At 42.6% G+C, this 17,618-nt stretch overlaps 2 protein-coding genes across 2 annotated transcripts; one reads left to right on the top strand and one right to left on the bottom strand.

Moving 5' to 3' along the window:
* Window positions 1–281: 281 nt before the first annotated feature.
* LOC306745974 (uncharacterized protein) lies at window positions 282–2,745 on the top strand (the record flags this gene model as incomplete). The annotated part of the gene is made up of 2 exons (XM_079228838.1): window positions 282–1,219; window positions 2,129–2,745. The coding sequence occupies 2 exons, from the start codon at window positions 282–284 to the stop codon at window positions 2,364–2,366; spliced, it is 1,176 nt and encodes a 391-aa protein (XP_079084964.1). The 3' UTR covers window positions 2,367–2,745.
* A 299-nt stretch (window positions 2,746–3,044) lies between these two features.
* On the bottom strand, window positions 3,045–17,403 carry mapk9 (mitogen-activated protein kinase 9). Its single transcript, XM_079229201.1, has 12 exons — window positions 17,373–17,403; window positions 11,268–11,414; window positions 9,976–10,105; window positions 8,941–8,999; window positions 8,562–8,700; window positions 8,067–8,232; window positions 7,068–7,139; window positions 5,993–6,175; window positions 5,427–5,551; window positions 5,270–5,333; window positions 4,858–4,929; window positions 3,045–4,645 (listed from the first exon to the last, which is right to left on the bottom strand). Exons 2-12 carry the CDS (start codon window positions 11,381–11,383, stop codon window positions 4,503–4,505), a joined length of 1,269 nt encoding a protein of 422 aa, XP_079085327.1. The 5' UTR covers window positions 11,384–11,414; window positions 17,373–17,403; the 3' UTR covers window positions 3,045–4,502.
* Between the last annotated feature and the right edge of the window lie 215 nt (window positions 17,404–17,618).

The following is a 17,618-nucleotide window of genomic DNA, read 5'->3' as shown; positions in this document are numbered from 1 at the left end:
CACACACACACACACACACACACACACACACACACACACACACACACACACACACACATTACAACCTGTCTGCCATTAAGCAGCAGCTTCAAGGGCACAGCCAGTCAAAGGGGAGGAGGGCTCATGCACCTTCCTCTCCCCACGTCGCATCAGCACAGGGGAGGCTCTATAGCACGCTCACAAATCTACAAATCCAAGACTTGAATCCCAAGTTGCAGCAGACAGAGGTGGGGCAGGCAGCTCTCTAAGACTCTCAGCACCCACATGTGCCCGGTTGAATCATGGAGCTGCACTGTGTTACTACTGAGACCCCCACCACAGCCAGCTCCTGCTCCACGGAGCCCCTGTACGACAACTGCCCACCTTTTGCCCAGCGAGGGAGGGCTAGGAAAAAGGAAATGGAGAGCAGGGTTGTGTGCCCTGCTGTAACCAGACTCCCAGGCCCCTGTAGCCCTCTGCCTGGTCTGGCCCCAGTTGTAAATGAGGTTCCCACTCTGGTCGGTGGGGGAAGAGAGACTGGCGCCTGGCCAGATCATAGCTACTGCAGCTGGAGAGGAGGCCTGGGAAGACAGCACTGGGAAGCAGAGATGGGTCCATGCATAATAAACAAAGTAAGAGGAGGAGGGAGAGCAGGAGAATGGGAAGGTAGCTGGGGAGCCGAGGACAGAGCTTGTCTGAACCAGAGCGAGGAGCACAGGAGTGCTCTTTCTCTGTATGATAACCTCCCCGACACTGCGACTCCTGACAGCCTCCAAGAGGTATTTGACATGGAAACAAGCTTCCAGGAGCACTGGCAGGGGCAGATGTGCCAAGCATGGGCCCCTGAGCCGATCCAGGGGCTGACGGACAGCGAGGGAGCGAGTGAAGACAAGAGTAGCAGAATCCAGCAGCAGAATCCAGACAAAGACAAGAAGCGTGAACAGGACCCAGAGCTGGACTCGGGAGCCTGTGGCTTTAGGCAGAGGGATCATCTCCTGCTCCAGATGTCACCTCCCCAACAACATCTTACAGCAAGTTCCCCTCAACTATCCCAAACTGAGTGCAAGGTACTGTGGCCCCCAGCTCACGCTCAGCACCCAGAGCAGCCATCCTGGTCTCCCAGGGTGCCGCCTCCTGTGCCCCTTGCAGACCCCTCCGCCAGTGCCCTCCGCAGCCTCCTCACTAGCCTCCAACAGCAAATAGTCAGACAGAGGGAGGAGTACGAGGCACGAATACTCAGGTAATGTACTTTTTCTTTTGTCTTGCATTTCCATATGTAACTACACAGCACACATAATCACATAACAGAGATTAGGCACACAAATTATCCTAAATTGAATGTGCTGTCGGCTTCAGTGTCACTTTTAGTTCACTGGTTTGCCTGTGAGATTTTCCCAGCCCGTAGTGTAGTTCCAGTGGAGGGTGACACAATGTTCCCAGGCCCAGAAAGTGTGTGTCCACTCAGCTGTGCTGCTCCTCCGTTCATTCAGTTGACCCCGAGCGTCACCCTACATCCTGTTTTGTTCATTGTGCACAGATAACCGCTTTTAGTTTCCTTAAAAATGTCCCAAAATGCACAAGATTACAACTCCTTCAGTCCTCATTTCCATTCAGTTTTACCACTCAGTCTACTGTGGATATCTACATGTGTTTTGTGTTAACTACTTGGATGTGCCACCTATTATATACCAAAAACACACATTTAGAAAGTTCATAGTTAAAAAGCACATCTTGTGTGGTTGACCTATAGAAACAGCTCATGACACTGGAAAGAGAGCTAATTTAAGGGGCCATGCTGCTGACCTAGACACAACACATGCCTCATTTATTACTGATATAGATAGAGCAGGTCTCAGTGTAAGGTCACTACTGGTTGGCATGGACAAGAGGAAACCAGCAATTCTAATAGCTTAACATAGAGGAAGGAAATAGATATACTGTAAGGCACCTGTTCTGCCTTCTCCAACTAAATCAGGCATCAAACCTACTAAAACTAAACAATCGACATAGATGCTAGAGCTTAACCAACAAATACATTACTGATCTCTCCTCCCACTCCTGCTCAGCAGTAACATAAAAACGCCTAATTCAGCTCTCAGCCTTACATACATCTTTGATATTCTTGTCTTCCTCTCGTCTTTACCATCAGCCTGGAGCAAAGAAACGAAGAGCTGCAGTTGGAGGTCGTTCGGTTGAAAACAAACCTAACGCAGCAGCGGCACTGGTACCAGGCTGTCCAGACTAAGATTGCGGAGTCTGAAAGGACCCGGGCCGCTGCAGAACTACGCAATGCAACTCTGCAGAAGGAGATGGATCAGTTCTTTGACACCTTCGGAGAGCTCAACAATGAGGCCAAGAAGACGGAGTGCATCGTCAAGAGCTTTTGAGAGAAGAATACATGAAGTGTGTGTGTGTGTGTGTGTGTGTGTGTGTGTGTGATGATATGAACTGTGTGCAAAGAGAAGGACAAAAGGCACAAGACTGATTCATCTTTAAACTCTAGTTAGGATCATGTAGTTTGACACAACCTACGCAGAATATTTCTTTCCCTATTTGGGAAAGATTTTAAGTGATGTGTACAGTTATTTTTTCATTAAGAATCTGAGAAACATGCAAAACAACTCTGAAAGAAAACTTATCACCGATGTCCACTTTATTAGTTACATACGGGCAAAAGATGTTGGCCAGGTGATTATATTGTGGTCATTGCAGTCACACAGGACATCTCTGAAAATAAAAGGAGAAATAAACTGAACTAAAATGTGAGATGCAGTGTATACAATGGAGCTTCTTTTTTTTTTTTAACACGGTAAACATGGTAAAGAGGTTTGAGCACTGTAATGCTCAGTCCTGATCTGATAAGATTTGTGAGAGTGCAATTGCCACTCCACAGGTCATTTAAGGCATGACTGAAAGAATAATGTCATGTTTTGAAAAAGGAAAAAGCATAGTGTGCAACATTTAAAACCTCAGTGACTCCACAGTGTCATATTTCTGCGTGTCCATCACAATGTGCAAACAGTCCTGCAAAAAGCAGCTCCACAGTCCATTCCTCTCATCTTTAAGTTTCTGTCTTGAGTTCCAAGGTCCAGATTTTCCTTCAGGACTCCACAGTCACATCATCATTCTAAACCACAACATGTTTGCTCCACAGACTTTGCCCTTACAACCGGGCGACTGCCGTCTTTATGGACGATTCAAAGGAGATAATGAAGGAGAGCGCTGCACAGTACACTTCGATAAGACACACACACAAAGGCTCACAAGGCACACAAAAATACAATACAACATCTGCATCAAACAGGCTTTCAGAACCAAGAACATCAAGGTACTGCAAGTAAAAGAACGGACCTGAACGGATTTCTCTTTATAACGAGAACTACGGTATCTTATTGGCATCTTGAACGCCTTCATGCAAGTTGAACACCATTATCTGTGTTTCACTGCTTTATTTATCTACATTATGTTTGATTCATGGTGAATTTTGTGACTGCTCCAGTACTAATGGAATGGTTTAGATAGGGAGCTTTGACAAGAGGCTTATTTTTTTTTAACGGGCCTCAATGTGATTGTGTGCAACATTTTGCAAGAAAACAAAAATAAATACTACATGTATCTTTTTGCCTCTCAAATTTAAAGGAATATGATATTGTTTTGACATACACATTGTTAGTCGGTACCTTATGTCCAATGGGGGTGTAATATACAGTTCGACAGAATTGTTGATTGTAACAAAACAAGCACACTGTATCCATTAGCAATGACAGAGTCGACAGCCACTATAAGTGTCAGATCATGACATCTTTACATACAGTACATTATATTCGGAAAGTAAATGTAACACTGCAACCACAGCTTCCCCCAGCTGTCAGGAGAAAAACCTCAAAATCCACATCACTCAAGGCAATTGATAAGAAAACGGTGCAGAAAGCCCCACTGTGGAGATCTGTATGTAATACAGCGAGCTAGCTAAAGGATGAGTGTTTGATCATCATCAGATGGACATCAGATTGGTGCCGTCGACTAATGCTAAGCTTTTGTTCGTATGGCGTGCATGCATGACAGCGGCTGGACGCTGTGGTCTATTTTCAGTGAGTTTCTGGTCTAATTTGATAACCTCTGGAACCAATTCCCCACCTATTCCTGGTAACCTGAAAATTAATATGGATGCATATATCATATATACTTGATCACGGTAAACAATATCCACTAAGAAGAAAAAGGTACACTTTTGAACGAATAGACAGCTTTGACCTCTGGGAAACAGTCCAAAATAAATGTTTGATGTTGTAGAGGTACAAGATACAAGATCACCAGATCATAAACGGGAAGAAAATAGAAAAATAGACCTATTCACTGACGTTGAAGAGGAAAGAAGAAAAACACAAAAATAAAAAAGGGACAAGAAAAAGATCACAAAATGAGGGAGGAGTGAAAGGAAATTGATTGTGGATTGATGTTTGGACATTGTAAATAGGAGTGGAGGACTGAGGCAGGCAGAAAGATGAGGCCATGGACTGTGTTCACTGACTGTCGTCCAGCGGTCCCGTCAGTGTGTCGATGCTGCTGCTGTCTGTGTCCGAGGCTACGGTGTGCTCCGTGGACATGGACGAGATGTCGTTGGCTGATGAAGACTGGGAGGCTGAACCTGACACCACGTCTGACACTTGACACACACAATGGAGGGAAACTAAGTTTAGGTAATATTTAGAGTAACAGAGCATTTCCTATACATTTTTCATGAGACAGCTGTGACCACTATGACAAATTTAAGGAAACCAGTATTAAGTTGAAGCGAATTGTGCTCTGACACCACTCCTTATAACGGTCTGGTGTCCAATATTGCAGAAAATGTATGAAGAGTATGCATATTTGTACCTGAACAGTCTTCTTTCATTAGTCCATTTTGGTTCCTCTCTTCCCAATCAATCAACTCTTCATAAATGAGTTCTGTAGAAAAGCAGAAAATAAAGTGCCATCATTGTGTACTCAGAATTTACCGTCCAGGAAATTCAGAATTGGGAATTTGTAGCTGATTGATTATCTGTGGTCATTATATCAGAACACTTGCTCTTAGTCTGTCCTATTGTGTGTTTGTTGAATGATTTGGTGATTTATCACACAATGGTGATTATTTGCTTTAACTCGGAATACTTGGCACAGCACGATTACAATATATCCACATATAGATATGGAAGAAACATAATTCTTCACAAGGCTGGGTTTGGTTTCCTCTTCGGAGGTTAAAGTGCACTGCTGATAGATTTCCCTAGAGGGCAGTGCATCCTACCTTTCCATTGCTCGATGGAGTGCTCTCTCTCTTCCAGCTGTTTATCTGAAATCTGGGGAGGAGGCTGTGAAACAAAAAGACACACATAAATCAGTACGGTCCCACACAGTCGGCCTCTGCACTGATAAAGCGAACCAGCACTGCAGCGTCTCCTCACCGCGTCGGCCTCTCCGGGGTCGTACCACACGTGAATGTACGGGTGATTGAGGGCTTCTTCTACGGAGATGCGGCATTCAGGATCAACGACCAGCATTTTGGAAAGCAGGTCCCGTGCTTGACCTGCTGTGATGGCAACAGAGGAAGGGTAATGTTACTATGGAAACAGGCCCATGACATCACTTAATTTAAGCTGTCTTTATGCAAACTGATTACTTTCGCTTGCGGGGTTGGGTAACATCTCCGGGAATGTCAAGATTTGTTCTCTTGTTTCAATGTTGTGATTCCTCACTCTAAAAAACGTTTGACCCACATGGTCATTCTCTGAACTAGTTATATAAAGGGATCCACTTTTCACCCTGTGTCCCTATAATCCTGTTGGAAAAAGTCTTATTACATCAATATACTGCAGACAAAAGCCCTTCTTTGACCACAACCTTTGTGTTAGAGCAGTGTCCTTGGTAAGAGATTTAAAAAAAATAAAAATAATTGACAATCCTCTTAATTATAAAAAAAAAATATGCATTTGAAGGTAAAGAAGTGTATTTTAGTGTGCACATTTCTTACTCTTTATTTTGTCATGTTCTGAGTCAGAGGGAAAGGCCCAGTCGGGGAAAAGCTCGGCAAAGCTGACGCCAGGATACTCCGGCTTGTTCATCACATAGTTTCTCACCGTCTCCATCAGTCGGTTCATAAACTCCAAACTGGGCGTGCCCAGAACCTCAATCACCTTATTCCACTGGTCGATGTCTGGACAACACGCTTGTTATGGAGAACTCAGCTGCATTGTGGGCATGTACATGAGTCAGCAAATCAGGGGAAGATTTGATAAGGCATTAGATCAAGAGATAAATACATAAAATTGAAGCCCTATGAATAACATATAAATATTCAAACAAGACAACATCATGCAAGCAAGCTTTGAACTTAATGCCAACATTAGCAATTGATTGCTAACATGCTGAGGTTGATGGGAATGTTGTTAGTTTTTCCGTTATTTGATCATAAACCAAAGTATTGGACAAACTGAAACGTGACGATGGTGCTTTGATTACCAAAGTGATTACATTTCATCCCGGGGGAAACATTAATGTGTGTACTAAATGTCATGACAATCTACCCAATGGCGGTTAAGACATTTAAAAAACACAAAAAATAAAGATATGAGCATTCAACGGGCCCCCTGACTTACACCTGCAGTAAAAAGCTATTACTTCCCCCGCTGGAAAGCAATCTACCCTGGAATCGCACTGCGCCCTGTATCCAGTCTCAGCCTAAAATGGACGGTGCCACTGAAAGGAGCTGACGAGTGTAGAGGTGACCAAACCCATTAGAAACAGAGAAACGGCCAATATAAATGCTAATGATTTGAATTGCTTCAATTTATTTCTTCCTATCAATTAAAAGGACTATAGCTATCTGAAAAAAAAACTCTACCGATTAATAATCATCGAAAAGGGCAGGAAACCGTGTGCTGGACATCTTGAATGGTCCTATTCATAGGATTATGTTTCGAGGGTGAAAGTGGGAAGGAACATTGTCAAAATGAGTGAAATACTTAATGTTTCATGGAGATTTGATATACGGAGAAAGGTGGAAGAAATGGGACAACGACAGAGACGTTGAGAGCAGTGAAGGATACGGTCGGTGCCCTGGAAGATGACGCCGCCCTTTACCATCTCTCCCATGATGCACCCCACTGACCAGATGTCCACTGGGAACAGAGAACACACGCAAACATTAACACAGAGAAAATATATGAAATACTGATCACATAACATCGACCGCATGGAATAATGCTAAATATACAGGCAAATGTCAGATGTTGCCACATGGACAACATGCTCCATGATTTATATTTAAATGACAAACGGTGAAATGCAGAACACAAGCTCGCAGTATTTTGGTCCAACCTCTAGCTGTGCCATGGCCAGATGCTTTCATCATATTTATCTTAAGGCTGGCTTTCTTCTTTCTCTCTGGCTTGGAAACCAGACACAGCCTTTCAGGCCTTTCTCCTCGCCTCTGCAGCTCTGCTTATCAGTTTACACAGCTGTTGCTCTCTTCATCACTTTGCCTGTGTGAAGAGTAGGATGGATGTAGTTTGTCTCTCTCTTTCTCTCTCACTGTGTGAGTTGACACTTCGCTTTAAAATGTGCATGTGTGGCAAACGGCCTTTAACTTCTATCTTCACTCAGTGTCACTGAAGCTGAATGGTCTGTATGCTCTGTTTATGTCTCCAGATTATACAAACCACTGAAGGTCAAGTCTCATCATAAAATTAGACTGAACAGGCTATATTATCATTGTCACTGCTTTAACAGGATAGTAACGCTCTGGGAAAAACTACTTGTGTTGGAGCAGTGTCCTGTTGGGTCAGACCAAATAAAAGCCTGACAAGGCTTCCGACTACTTCACGTTTCGAATCCTACCGCTATGTGATATTTCATGTATCACTTTGTAGTTGAGCTCGTTAAGAAAAGTAAAAAATTATAATACATTGGCATATAAAGTTATCACAGTACCTTTGTTGATTTTGAAAATGATTGTAAAACGACAGAGCAGTGTTGGTGGAGCTTTATTCATTTTAGAGATCTTTAAAACTACAGTTTTTTTAAGACTGGTGCGTGGCTGTCCTTACCATTCTCCTTATATTTCATACCCAGTATGACCTCTGGGGCGCGGTAGTATCTGGTCACCACGTAGGGGGTCATCATGAAGTTAGTGCAGGCTGTCCGAGCCAGGCCAAAATCCAAGATCTTTAAAGTGCAATCCGACTTCACCACAATGTTACTGGGCTTCAGGTCCTGAGGGGATAAAACATCTATAAATATAGAAACATACACAAGCAAAAACATAACACATGAGGTATATATTTCAATACAGGTGGTAGCGGGAGAAAGCAAAGAATGGTTATATAATATGTTCGAATAACAATATGACTGGATACTTGATTAAATGCAAATTAATGAGCAAATTAACACCAGTTGAAAGTCTGCCATTCACTCCCAGCAGAAAAGTGTTCTCCAGGGTGGCCAGTACACTGTGACATCATTGATGGGTGTGGTTACAGGTGCAGGGTGTGTGTAGAAACATTACGTATACCCCACAGCACACTTAATCCTCATCCTGTTACCCTGTGGATGATGCCAGCAGAGTGCAGGTGCCTGATGCCACAGAGGATCTGGTAGAGCAGATAGGACATCCGCTCATGGTCCAGGTCCATATGGATCACCTGGCATAGGCTGGCATCCATCAACTCCATTACAAGATACCTAAAGGGTAGGATAAGAGAGAGCTTTAGGAGTTCATAAAAGAGTTCACAAAAGAACAGTGCCAAACGCAAAGAAGCAATTAAAGCAGAAAGAGCATATACAAGCAACGCAGTGCAATACAAGAGGGTGACAGGTAAATAGAGGGATGCTAGTTAAATGCTAGCTTCAGCTAAAATCTCAGAATCCGACAGAAGCACGGAGTAGATTGTTGGAGCCAAAACACGCTCTACTGCCACTCACAGGTCCTGGAATTCCTCCAGGGACTTCTGAGGCGTGAACACATTGATCAGACGGATGATCTGCAGGCGGAGAGACAGGCCGTTAGTCCACTCTGTTACTCGCCCATCTACATCCACACTGTGGAGAGCTAGCCAACTGAGGACAGAGCGCTCAAGTGGGTTTGTCAGAACAAGAAATTAAATCAACATTGCAGCAAGCTGACCCTCTCTTTTTCTTAAGTTTGTACATTAGTTCAATGTTTCTTAGAACAACAGACAATTAAAGTCTTTGTGCTTCCAGTCATATCCCAGTCCGACTGTATCACATCAGCTAAATAAAAGAGGAGGAATGTAATTCTGAACTCTGAAGTGTCTCATGAAACAATACATGAGAAGATGTGAGGATACAAGCTACATTTTAAATTGTATAATTTAAGAAATAAAACTAATTTAAATCTGCTACTTAATATATCGGTTTCAGCCATATAGCACATATTCCAGAGGGTAGAAATGTACATAAAACAATGATTTACGTGTTTCTAGAACAAGGCATTTATATGAACGCGCTTACAATAGGCTATAACTCCTCGTTCTGTGCAAAAATACATTCTAAACTTTAACTGAGGCTACATGGGAGTTTAGCAGTCTGAGTTAATCAAATCAAGTGGGTATCTTCCAAAGTTAGTGTTTTAGTCCAAAATTTCCTCTTTCCATTTTTATCCCTCCATTGCTCAATACATATAAACTCTCCAGAGGAAACACAAGGAGGAAATTACATACTAAAAACATTGTTACTTTGGGTGATACCCTCTTGTGTAATTGAGACTGCTAAAGTCTCACATAAGCCTTGCATAAACGTGGTTACATATTTGTTTAATGTTGTCACCCGACAGTTATATTGGAAACACGTAACATGTAGGAAAAAAATCTCTTAATGGCCAGTATTAGCAGGAGGTATGATTAGACCAAGCTGTTTCAAAGAACATTTATGCACCCGATTATTGCTTCGCATGAAGGCAGACTTTAAAACATGTCAACCTTTAAATTTAAGTCTTACATTTTTGTGATTGACACATTTTAGCAGTACCAGCTCCCTGTAGGCCCGCTTAGCATGTGTCTGGTTCTGGAAGGGTCGACACAGCTTTTTCACCGCCACCGGTATACCAAAGACTGAATCTAGAGCAGAGCTGGTTGCACATTGCAGAGAGGAGGGAACAGACAGACAAAGGTTATCGAGGAAGACAATAAATGCATTCTGCAGAGAAAAGCTGTTGTTTAACTTGCTATCAACAAGACAAGATAAGAACGCTAGCTACCCGTCTCTTGTCCTTTATTTTAAAGTAGATAAAGGAGGTGAACAAGTTTTGTTTTTCTTCAAACACTAAAGGGGCAACACAAAGTAAAAATTGCACGTTATCAAATTCCCAAAGAAAAGGAACTAATTTTTTTTGCAGCTTCACCAGTAGAACAAGCTAATTTCACTGCAGTGTAGCTTTGAGCTACACTGCAGTGAGCTACACTTGTACCCACAGCTAAAACTGTGGCTCTAAGGTAGAACTGGGGTAAAGTTAATGGAAAGGGCTCAGCCTGAAATTGCTGATGCCACCAATAAGAATGAACAGGTAGAAATTGTCCCTGAAAACAGGGTCAGTGACTTAAATCCAAAAACGTTATCAGGGTCATAATGTCTGCAGCAAATTTCATGGAAATGTGACGATTAGTTTTCTTGATATATTGTCATGGAACAACAATTTAGACCTAACAGTGGTGCAAAACCAACTGGTCTCCCATATCAATAGGAAAAAATGTACCTCTTCAATTCTACTGTCAATGAAACTTACACATTTTGGTCAGAAATGTTGACAATATTCGAATAAAATGACGCACAACACATCTAGAATATTTCCATTTAATGCAATGATGCAGCCAAAAAAACTTGAGTGGGAATAGTTTATCCAGTTAAACATCATATAGCTTTCTATGAAGTGTGAGAACAAGTTAATAAAGAATAAACTGCATTGTCAGTGAGGAATAACACAAGTTCTCTCATGTTAAAGCGATTAAAAAGGAAATGAAATGATACTTCATGTAGTTAAGGCATTAATGGCAGACAGACAGACATAACATGCCTTTTTCACAGCAGACATTTTCCCTTGTCATAGTACAGATGTCACTTAAATATATTACACACAACAGTAAGACATGACAGTGTGTGAAATGGGCCCACCGCTTTTCTTTGGTCATGCAACAACTGCCATATTTATCAAATTTGGCAGAACTGTGGCTCTTACCAACACCCTGAGCTGGTGACACAATCACTGAAATGCTAATAAAAGTATAGCCTCTCACCAGACGATGCCCTGGGCGCCGGATCCGATGGCGCGGAGCTGCTGGTAGCGCTTGAGAACAGTGAAGGTGGAGTCTCCCACCTGAGTGCTGTAGAACTGGCCCTCTGCCTCACTCATCCTGCTGAACAGTCAGGACCACCAGCGCTGTCTGCCAACAAAACACATACAGAGAGGGAAAAAAACTGATCAACACCCAAACAGCATGACTGACAGCTGTACACAATATCATCTATTTTCAAATGGCCGTGCAGAAGGCTAAACAATTTGAAGCCCGTTAATAAGCCTCCATCAGGGTGATGCTGTTATTGCACTGACAAAGAAACTTGAAACCCTTTTTTCCAGTCCACTGAATCACTCAAATGATCCACAGTGAATGGCGGGGCCTAATATGGTTCCATCTGTCAGTCCCTGGCATCACTCTCTTCATTTCAAGTCCAGTCCTAAAGCCAACCAATCCATCACCGCTTTCTGCTCAGTATGTTCATCTGACAACGGTATCTGTGGATTGGAGCTGAAGTTAAGGCTGGAAATGTTTTGGTGTGTGTGTGTGTGTGTGTGTGTGTGTGTGTGTGTGTGTGTGTGTGTGTGTGTGTGTGTGTGTGTGTGTGTGTGTGTGTGTGTGTGTGTGTGTGTGGTGGTGAACAGAGGCAGCTCACAGCTTGGTGTTCCTGAGGCTCTCGCTGCTATATCTAAATTCATGCTGACACACTTGTGCCCAGTAAACACACACACACACACACACACACACTCACACACACAAGCATGTTCATTACTTTGATTCACATTCAGCTACACAACATGTGCGTGTACAGCCATCAGATGAGCACATGGTCACTAATACTGATGTTAACACTTGATATGTTTGTGTGTTCATAAAAAGCGTGTCAATGTTAGCATTTATTCCTCAGGCAGGAAGTGGAGGAGGAGTATTATTCTTGGCCAGGGTTTGTTAGTGTGTGTGTGGGCGAGGACACACAATTGTGTAGCTATGCAACAGTGAGCAGTCACGGTTGGTGGTCACTCCTTTAGAAAACAGCCACAAAAAAAACAGCCAATGGAGTATGATATTTTAGCCTCGTCTGTTTGACACTCGCTGATATTACTGGTCAGAGAGACAAAATGTGAAAAAGAAAAAAGCAGCAGGGGAGAGGTTGTGCCTAAAAACACCTCAAACTGGGTGAACTGTAAAGCTACTCAGTCTCAGCTTTGACAGTGTGACAGCATTATTAAGAACTGCAGTGAGTGAGCAGTGATCTACATTAGAAAGTAGGTGTGGACAGACTGTCAGCTGACGCGACCCAGCTGCTACTGTCTTTAGTTTGAAGCTAGTAGCTTAAAGAGGCAACATTATGGTCACACTGAGGCGGCAACCTCCGGTTCTGTCGACTGAAGCCAATGTGGGGGTCTTAAAATGTGCATTCTCTCTGTCGGCATGCAGGGGGCGACTCCTCAAAAAGAAGTCTGATTGTATGGAAGTCAAGGAGAAAATTACCCTACAACATGTTAACATGTCAATATGAGTTTATGATCTCAGTCTACAGCATGATGTTAATTTAGTAAATTATCATATAATTTAGAGTAAAATAGACCATAAAACTTTAGAACGGGCTACCTTGTGATTGACACGCTATACAGTCTATGGTCACACTACTATGAATGAACAAAGGAACACATCTGTTGCCATTTTTTATTATCTAAGGATAAAACAAACACAAAATGAATTAACTGATATTGTGTATTATGGTATGGTACCTTTTTCATATACAAGTAATTTGATAGTAAACATACATATACTGTACATTACTTTCTTATTACTATTATTTGCTGAATATTACTATATTTTTCCATCCCCATGTTAATCATGGCACAGTAAAGTCTGTCACCATCGTCGTTCATTTTTTAAATATTGATCTAGTTAAATACATTTGTAAACACTGAAAGAAATATGGCTTCAAGTATAGTCTCTGGGAGACTGCAACCGCACCATTACTCAGAAATGAATGAAAATGAATGCTTCTCATCTCTATCTAATTTCTTCCTCTGCCTTCCTGGCCTCTCCTCCTCACACACGCACATCCAGCTGGCTGTCTCACTACACCCAAGGGGAGAGCTGCAGAGACCTTTACTTTCTTCATGCTTCTCTCAGTCTTTCCATTTTCCTTGGCTTTGTCGTTCTTTGTCGTTCTTTTATGCTTGTGACATTCCCTCACTTCTCTGCCCTTTTCTGGGTTCCTCCCATCTTCCCTGTGGCCTCCTAAAAAATACCTACAAAAAGATTGAGCGGTATTAACAGATTTATTTTAATAAATATTTTGATCATCAAAGAAGAGCTTTTCCCAATTGATTACATAATTGTTTAAAATGCAGGTGCAGCAGAAACACCATGCTAATGCCTTGGCTGTGAACATTAGAATAACATTAATATGTCCCTTGACATGCAGGCAGCATGGATTCTAGGCCACAGCACTTGAACACCATGTGCAACCAATATCTTGCAACACCTTTCCCTCTGAGAAAAATACTGGCTCTGCTGTTATAGCTTGGAGGCGGCATTGGCTAAAAGTGGCGCATAGATATTTTTCTCCAGTATCTTTTTACCTCAAAGTCTGGCCCACTGATTTACACATCAAGCGAAAGAAACCCTTGAATGTGGCTATTAATCATAACCATAACCGATTTCAGCTGCTGCAAGCACAGCGTATGTACAATCCTTCACTTACTGCCAAGCTAGGCACGACTACAGGCTGAATGTACAGTTGACTCAGCACAGATATATGGACTCTGACAGAGAACAACCGAAAGTGAGGTGGAAATTGCATGTATGCTCAAAAAGCCGGACAGACACCAGCAGGCACCTGCTATTGTTCTGGCCAGCATTGGCAATGAGAACTTGTTAAATTTAAAGGGGCTCGATTAGTGTAAATTAAAGTTAATGTCACCGAGGGAAATCTAGGCCATTGCAGGTAGGCTCCAAGTGGGACACTTCCAAGACTAATAGGATTTACACTAAGAAAGAATAAACAAGATTAACTACTTATTACATCACTGATATATTTAGCAAAGATGTGATCATAGCAGTACAGTCACGTTGCATAACATCAGTAATAATAACAGTGTCATGATACAGCTCGTAGGCCTAATTTTTTATTTAGTTTCAGACATTTTTAATGCTACACAATAGGGCTGTGCAGTACACCGGTTCAAACCATATATCAGTTTCAGATTTCCATATAGTATGAATTTTTCATATACCGTCATACCAGTGATTACACAACAACTGTTGTTGCACGACAAAGTTGACCGCGGTGCCGTCAGCGCCATCAACTAGTCGTGCATATCCACAAGAACAGCAGGCGGCAACATTCATTTTTTACAGTTTAATACTGGGAGCGCAGTGGAGCTTCTTAGCTGTCAGTGCAACTTGGTTCACTTATGGTTCAAAATTACACGGCCAAAGTGCATGATGGGAAGTTGGGCGGCGAACAGCTGTTTGTGTGGCGTGTCTTCCGGTCTGTCTCTTCCTGTTTTTTTTGTGCGCGAACTCTACCCAGCATGCAATTCGGCGCTGTAATTCTATAACAAGTGTGAACCATGACTGAGCCCAGTTACACTGACAGGTAAGTAGCTCCACTGCGCTCCCAGTATTACACTGCACAAAGTCAATGTTGCTGCCTGCTGTTGGTGCAGCTATGGATGGCTCGCTGACAGTACTGTTGGCTAGTTGACTGATGCTGCTAATGGAATTAATGTGTTTACTTGTTTAAAAAAATATATACCGTGAAACCGCCAGAATCTTACAAAATACCTTGATATGACTTTTTGCTCATACCGCACAGCCCTACTACACAATTTAACCAACCAGAGGGTCGTAAACACCTGGGCTGTGGACTGTACCCAATCATAGCACCTAGTCATACGACATAATAACTTCAGTGAACAAAACAGAAGATAAGGAACTAACACGAATTGCATATAGTAGCAATATTGGTCAAAACAAATAGATATTCTAAGGTACAAACTGATATTAGCTGTTTCTCCTGTAGACTGTAAATAACCAATCTCTGCTTCCCAAACATTAAGGCTGCATGTCAGAGCATCGTTGGGACCAGCCTTGACCAAATATGATTTATCTGATTTATTTATTAAGTCATTGTATTTATAGAGACCGACATAAATTCAATTCACTTGGCAAGTGCTTTGGTACAAAGTGGATTACATTCCCCATACACATATATGGAGCCATTTGGGGGTTGGGGGTTTGCTAAGGGATACCTTAGCACGTGACAGGCCTTTTTTTCTCCAAAATACCATTAACCAAAACAATAAAAATTCAGATATCTCCCATAACCACAGAGCCCATATCAATCTTATTGTAAAGGTAAAGTGTCAAAATGCCTCATTTGGGATAGAGCTGGGCGCTATATATATATATATATATATATAGTGATATGAGACTAGACATAGTGTTATTGGATATCGTAATATAGCATAAGCCTTGTCTTTTTATGGTTTTAAAGGCTGCATTGCAGTAAAGTGATGTTGTGTTCTGAACTTACCAAACTGTTCTAGCTGTTCTATTATGTGCTTTACCCACTTTGTCATAATGTCCACATTACTGATGATTATTTTTATTTATTTTTTAAATCTCATTGTGTCAGTATTTATTGAAGGCACCAATTTTCAGCCCTAAAATATAATTATTGAAAAGTGTCATTTGATTTGATTTTATCCATATACCCCAGTCCTAATCATGGCATGACAATATATATGAATGAAAAACTTGAGGCAAGCATCGTCTTCTCTTTTCCTTGTCCCTTAAAATCAACAGTTAAAAAAAAAACATGTGGCCTTGTTTATTTCAACACTTCTCTTATCAAGGAGTTAATAAGATAAATGACCTTCCCCATCCTCTACCCAAGCTCATCAGGACTACTGTCCAGTGCAGTCCAGTGCAGCCCTGAGGTCTGACGTGGTCTTGGCTCTCAGTTGGGAGCTGGATGGGAGTCAGTGAGCTGGCTATGATATCAGATCATGGCCCGAAGACTTTGCATCTCATCCTGATGTGGCGGAGATACAAAACACACAGGGCAACTGCATCCAGCCTGCTGCTGCACTAGAGATGTCGGCCGAGAGTGTAACACCAGTCTCTTGAAGAGGATGAATGATGCTAAAGATTGACACGTTCCATAATGCAATCTTGTTTTCCTTTTACAGGTGGATTGTACTGCGTGTATATTTACTACGATCCTACTGTACTGTGTTTATATGTACCACAATCTCACTGTACTGTGTGTATATGTACAACAATCTCACTGTACTGTGTGCATATGTACCACAATCTCACTGTACTGTGTGTATATGTACCACGATCTCACTGTACTGTGTGTATATGTACCACGATCTCACTGTACTGTGTGTATATGTACCACAATCTCACTGTACTGTGTGTATATGTACCACAGGGCTGTATAACAACCATTGCATGTACACATTTGAGACATGACATTAATTCCATGTACACGTGGTGCCTGATATGTTAACACGCTGAAACTTGCCTCTGACATACCATGCCAAATAACATATAGCACTAGCGTTAGCTTTCATCACATCTATACCCGTTTTCGTGGCAACTGTGGCATCTAAACCCCGCGTACACTCGGCCTGTAGAAATGTCATTAATTTGGCTCAATGTGACGTTAGTGACATCAGCATAGATCTATGGGTACGATCATTGGCAACCCTTATGTTATAATACAGCCTAAAACTGAGAATGTCCTAAATTCCCACACGCAGCATGCCTACTTTAAAACATGCACACACGCGCGCGCGCGTACACAAAAAGGTATGAAGTCACCCGGCTATGACACACCGCGGCCGCAGCACCGCTGGCAGTTGGTGGTGAAAGAATACGTTCACACCGACTAAGTCACACGAATATAAACGCCGGTTAAATTCACGTCGCGTCCGGTCGGTTACAAAGTTCCCGAGGCCTCCGCTGCCCGTCTTCTTCACTTGTGTCGGAAGCAATGCGGTAGTCAGGCCGGGCTGAACGGAGAGCTCTGACGGACTAACGGACGGCAGAGGAGGCGGCGGCGGCGAGACCTACCTTCTCCCTTCGCCGCTCCCAGGGCACTCCCATGCATCGAAAACACAGACACAATGCTCGCTCCGTCTTTCAGGCACGACCTGGACTTGGAAAAGTTTCGGAGAACGGGTTGTCACGACAGATAGACCTTCCTCCAGCTCCCAGCTAACTCCAGCGGCGGCACGCAGGGACGAATGCGGAGGAAGGGAACGCCACAACAAGCACAGCGCGAGCATGCGGTGACGTCATCGCGTATAGTTTACGTGG

The sequence above is a fragment of the Taurulus bubalis genome (genome assembly GCF_910589615.1).
Source record: "Taurulus bubalis genome assembly, chromosome: 13".
Lineage (NCBI taxonomy): Eukaryota > Metazoa > Chordata > Actinopteri > Perciformes > Cottidae > Taurulus > Taurulus bubalis.
This window is presented reverse-complemented; position numbering and strand designations above follow the sequence as displayed.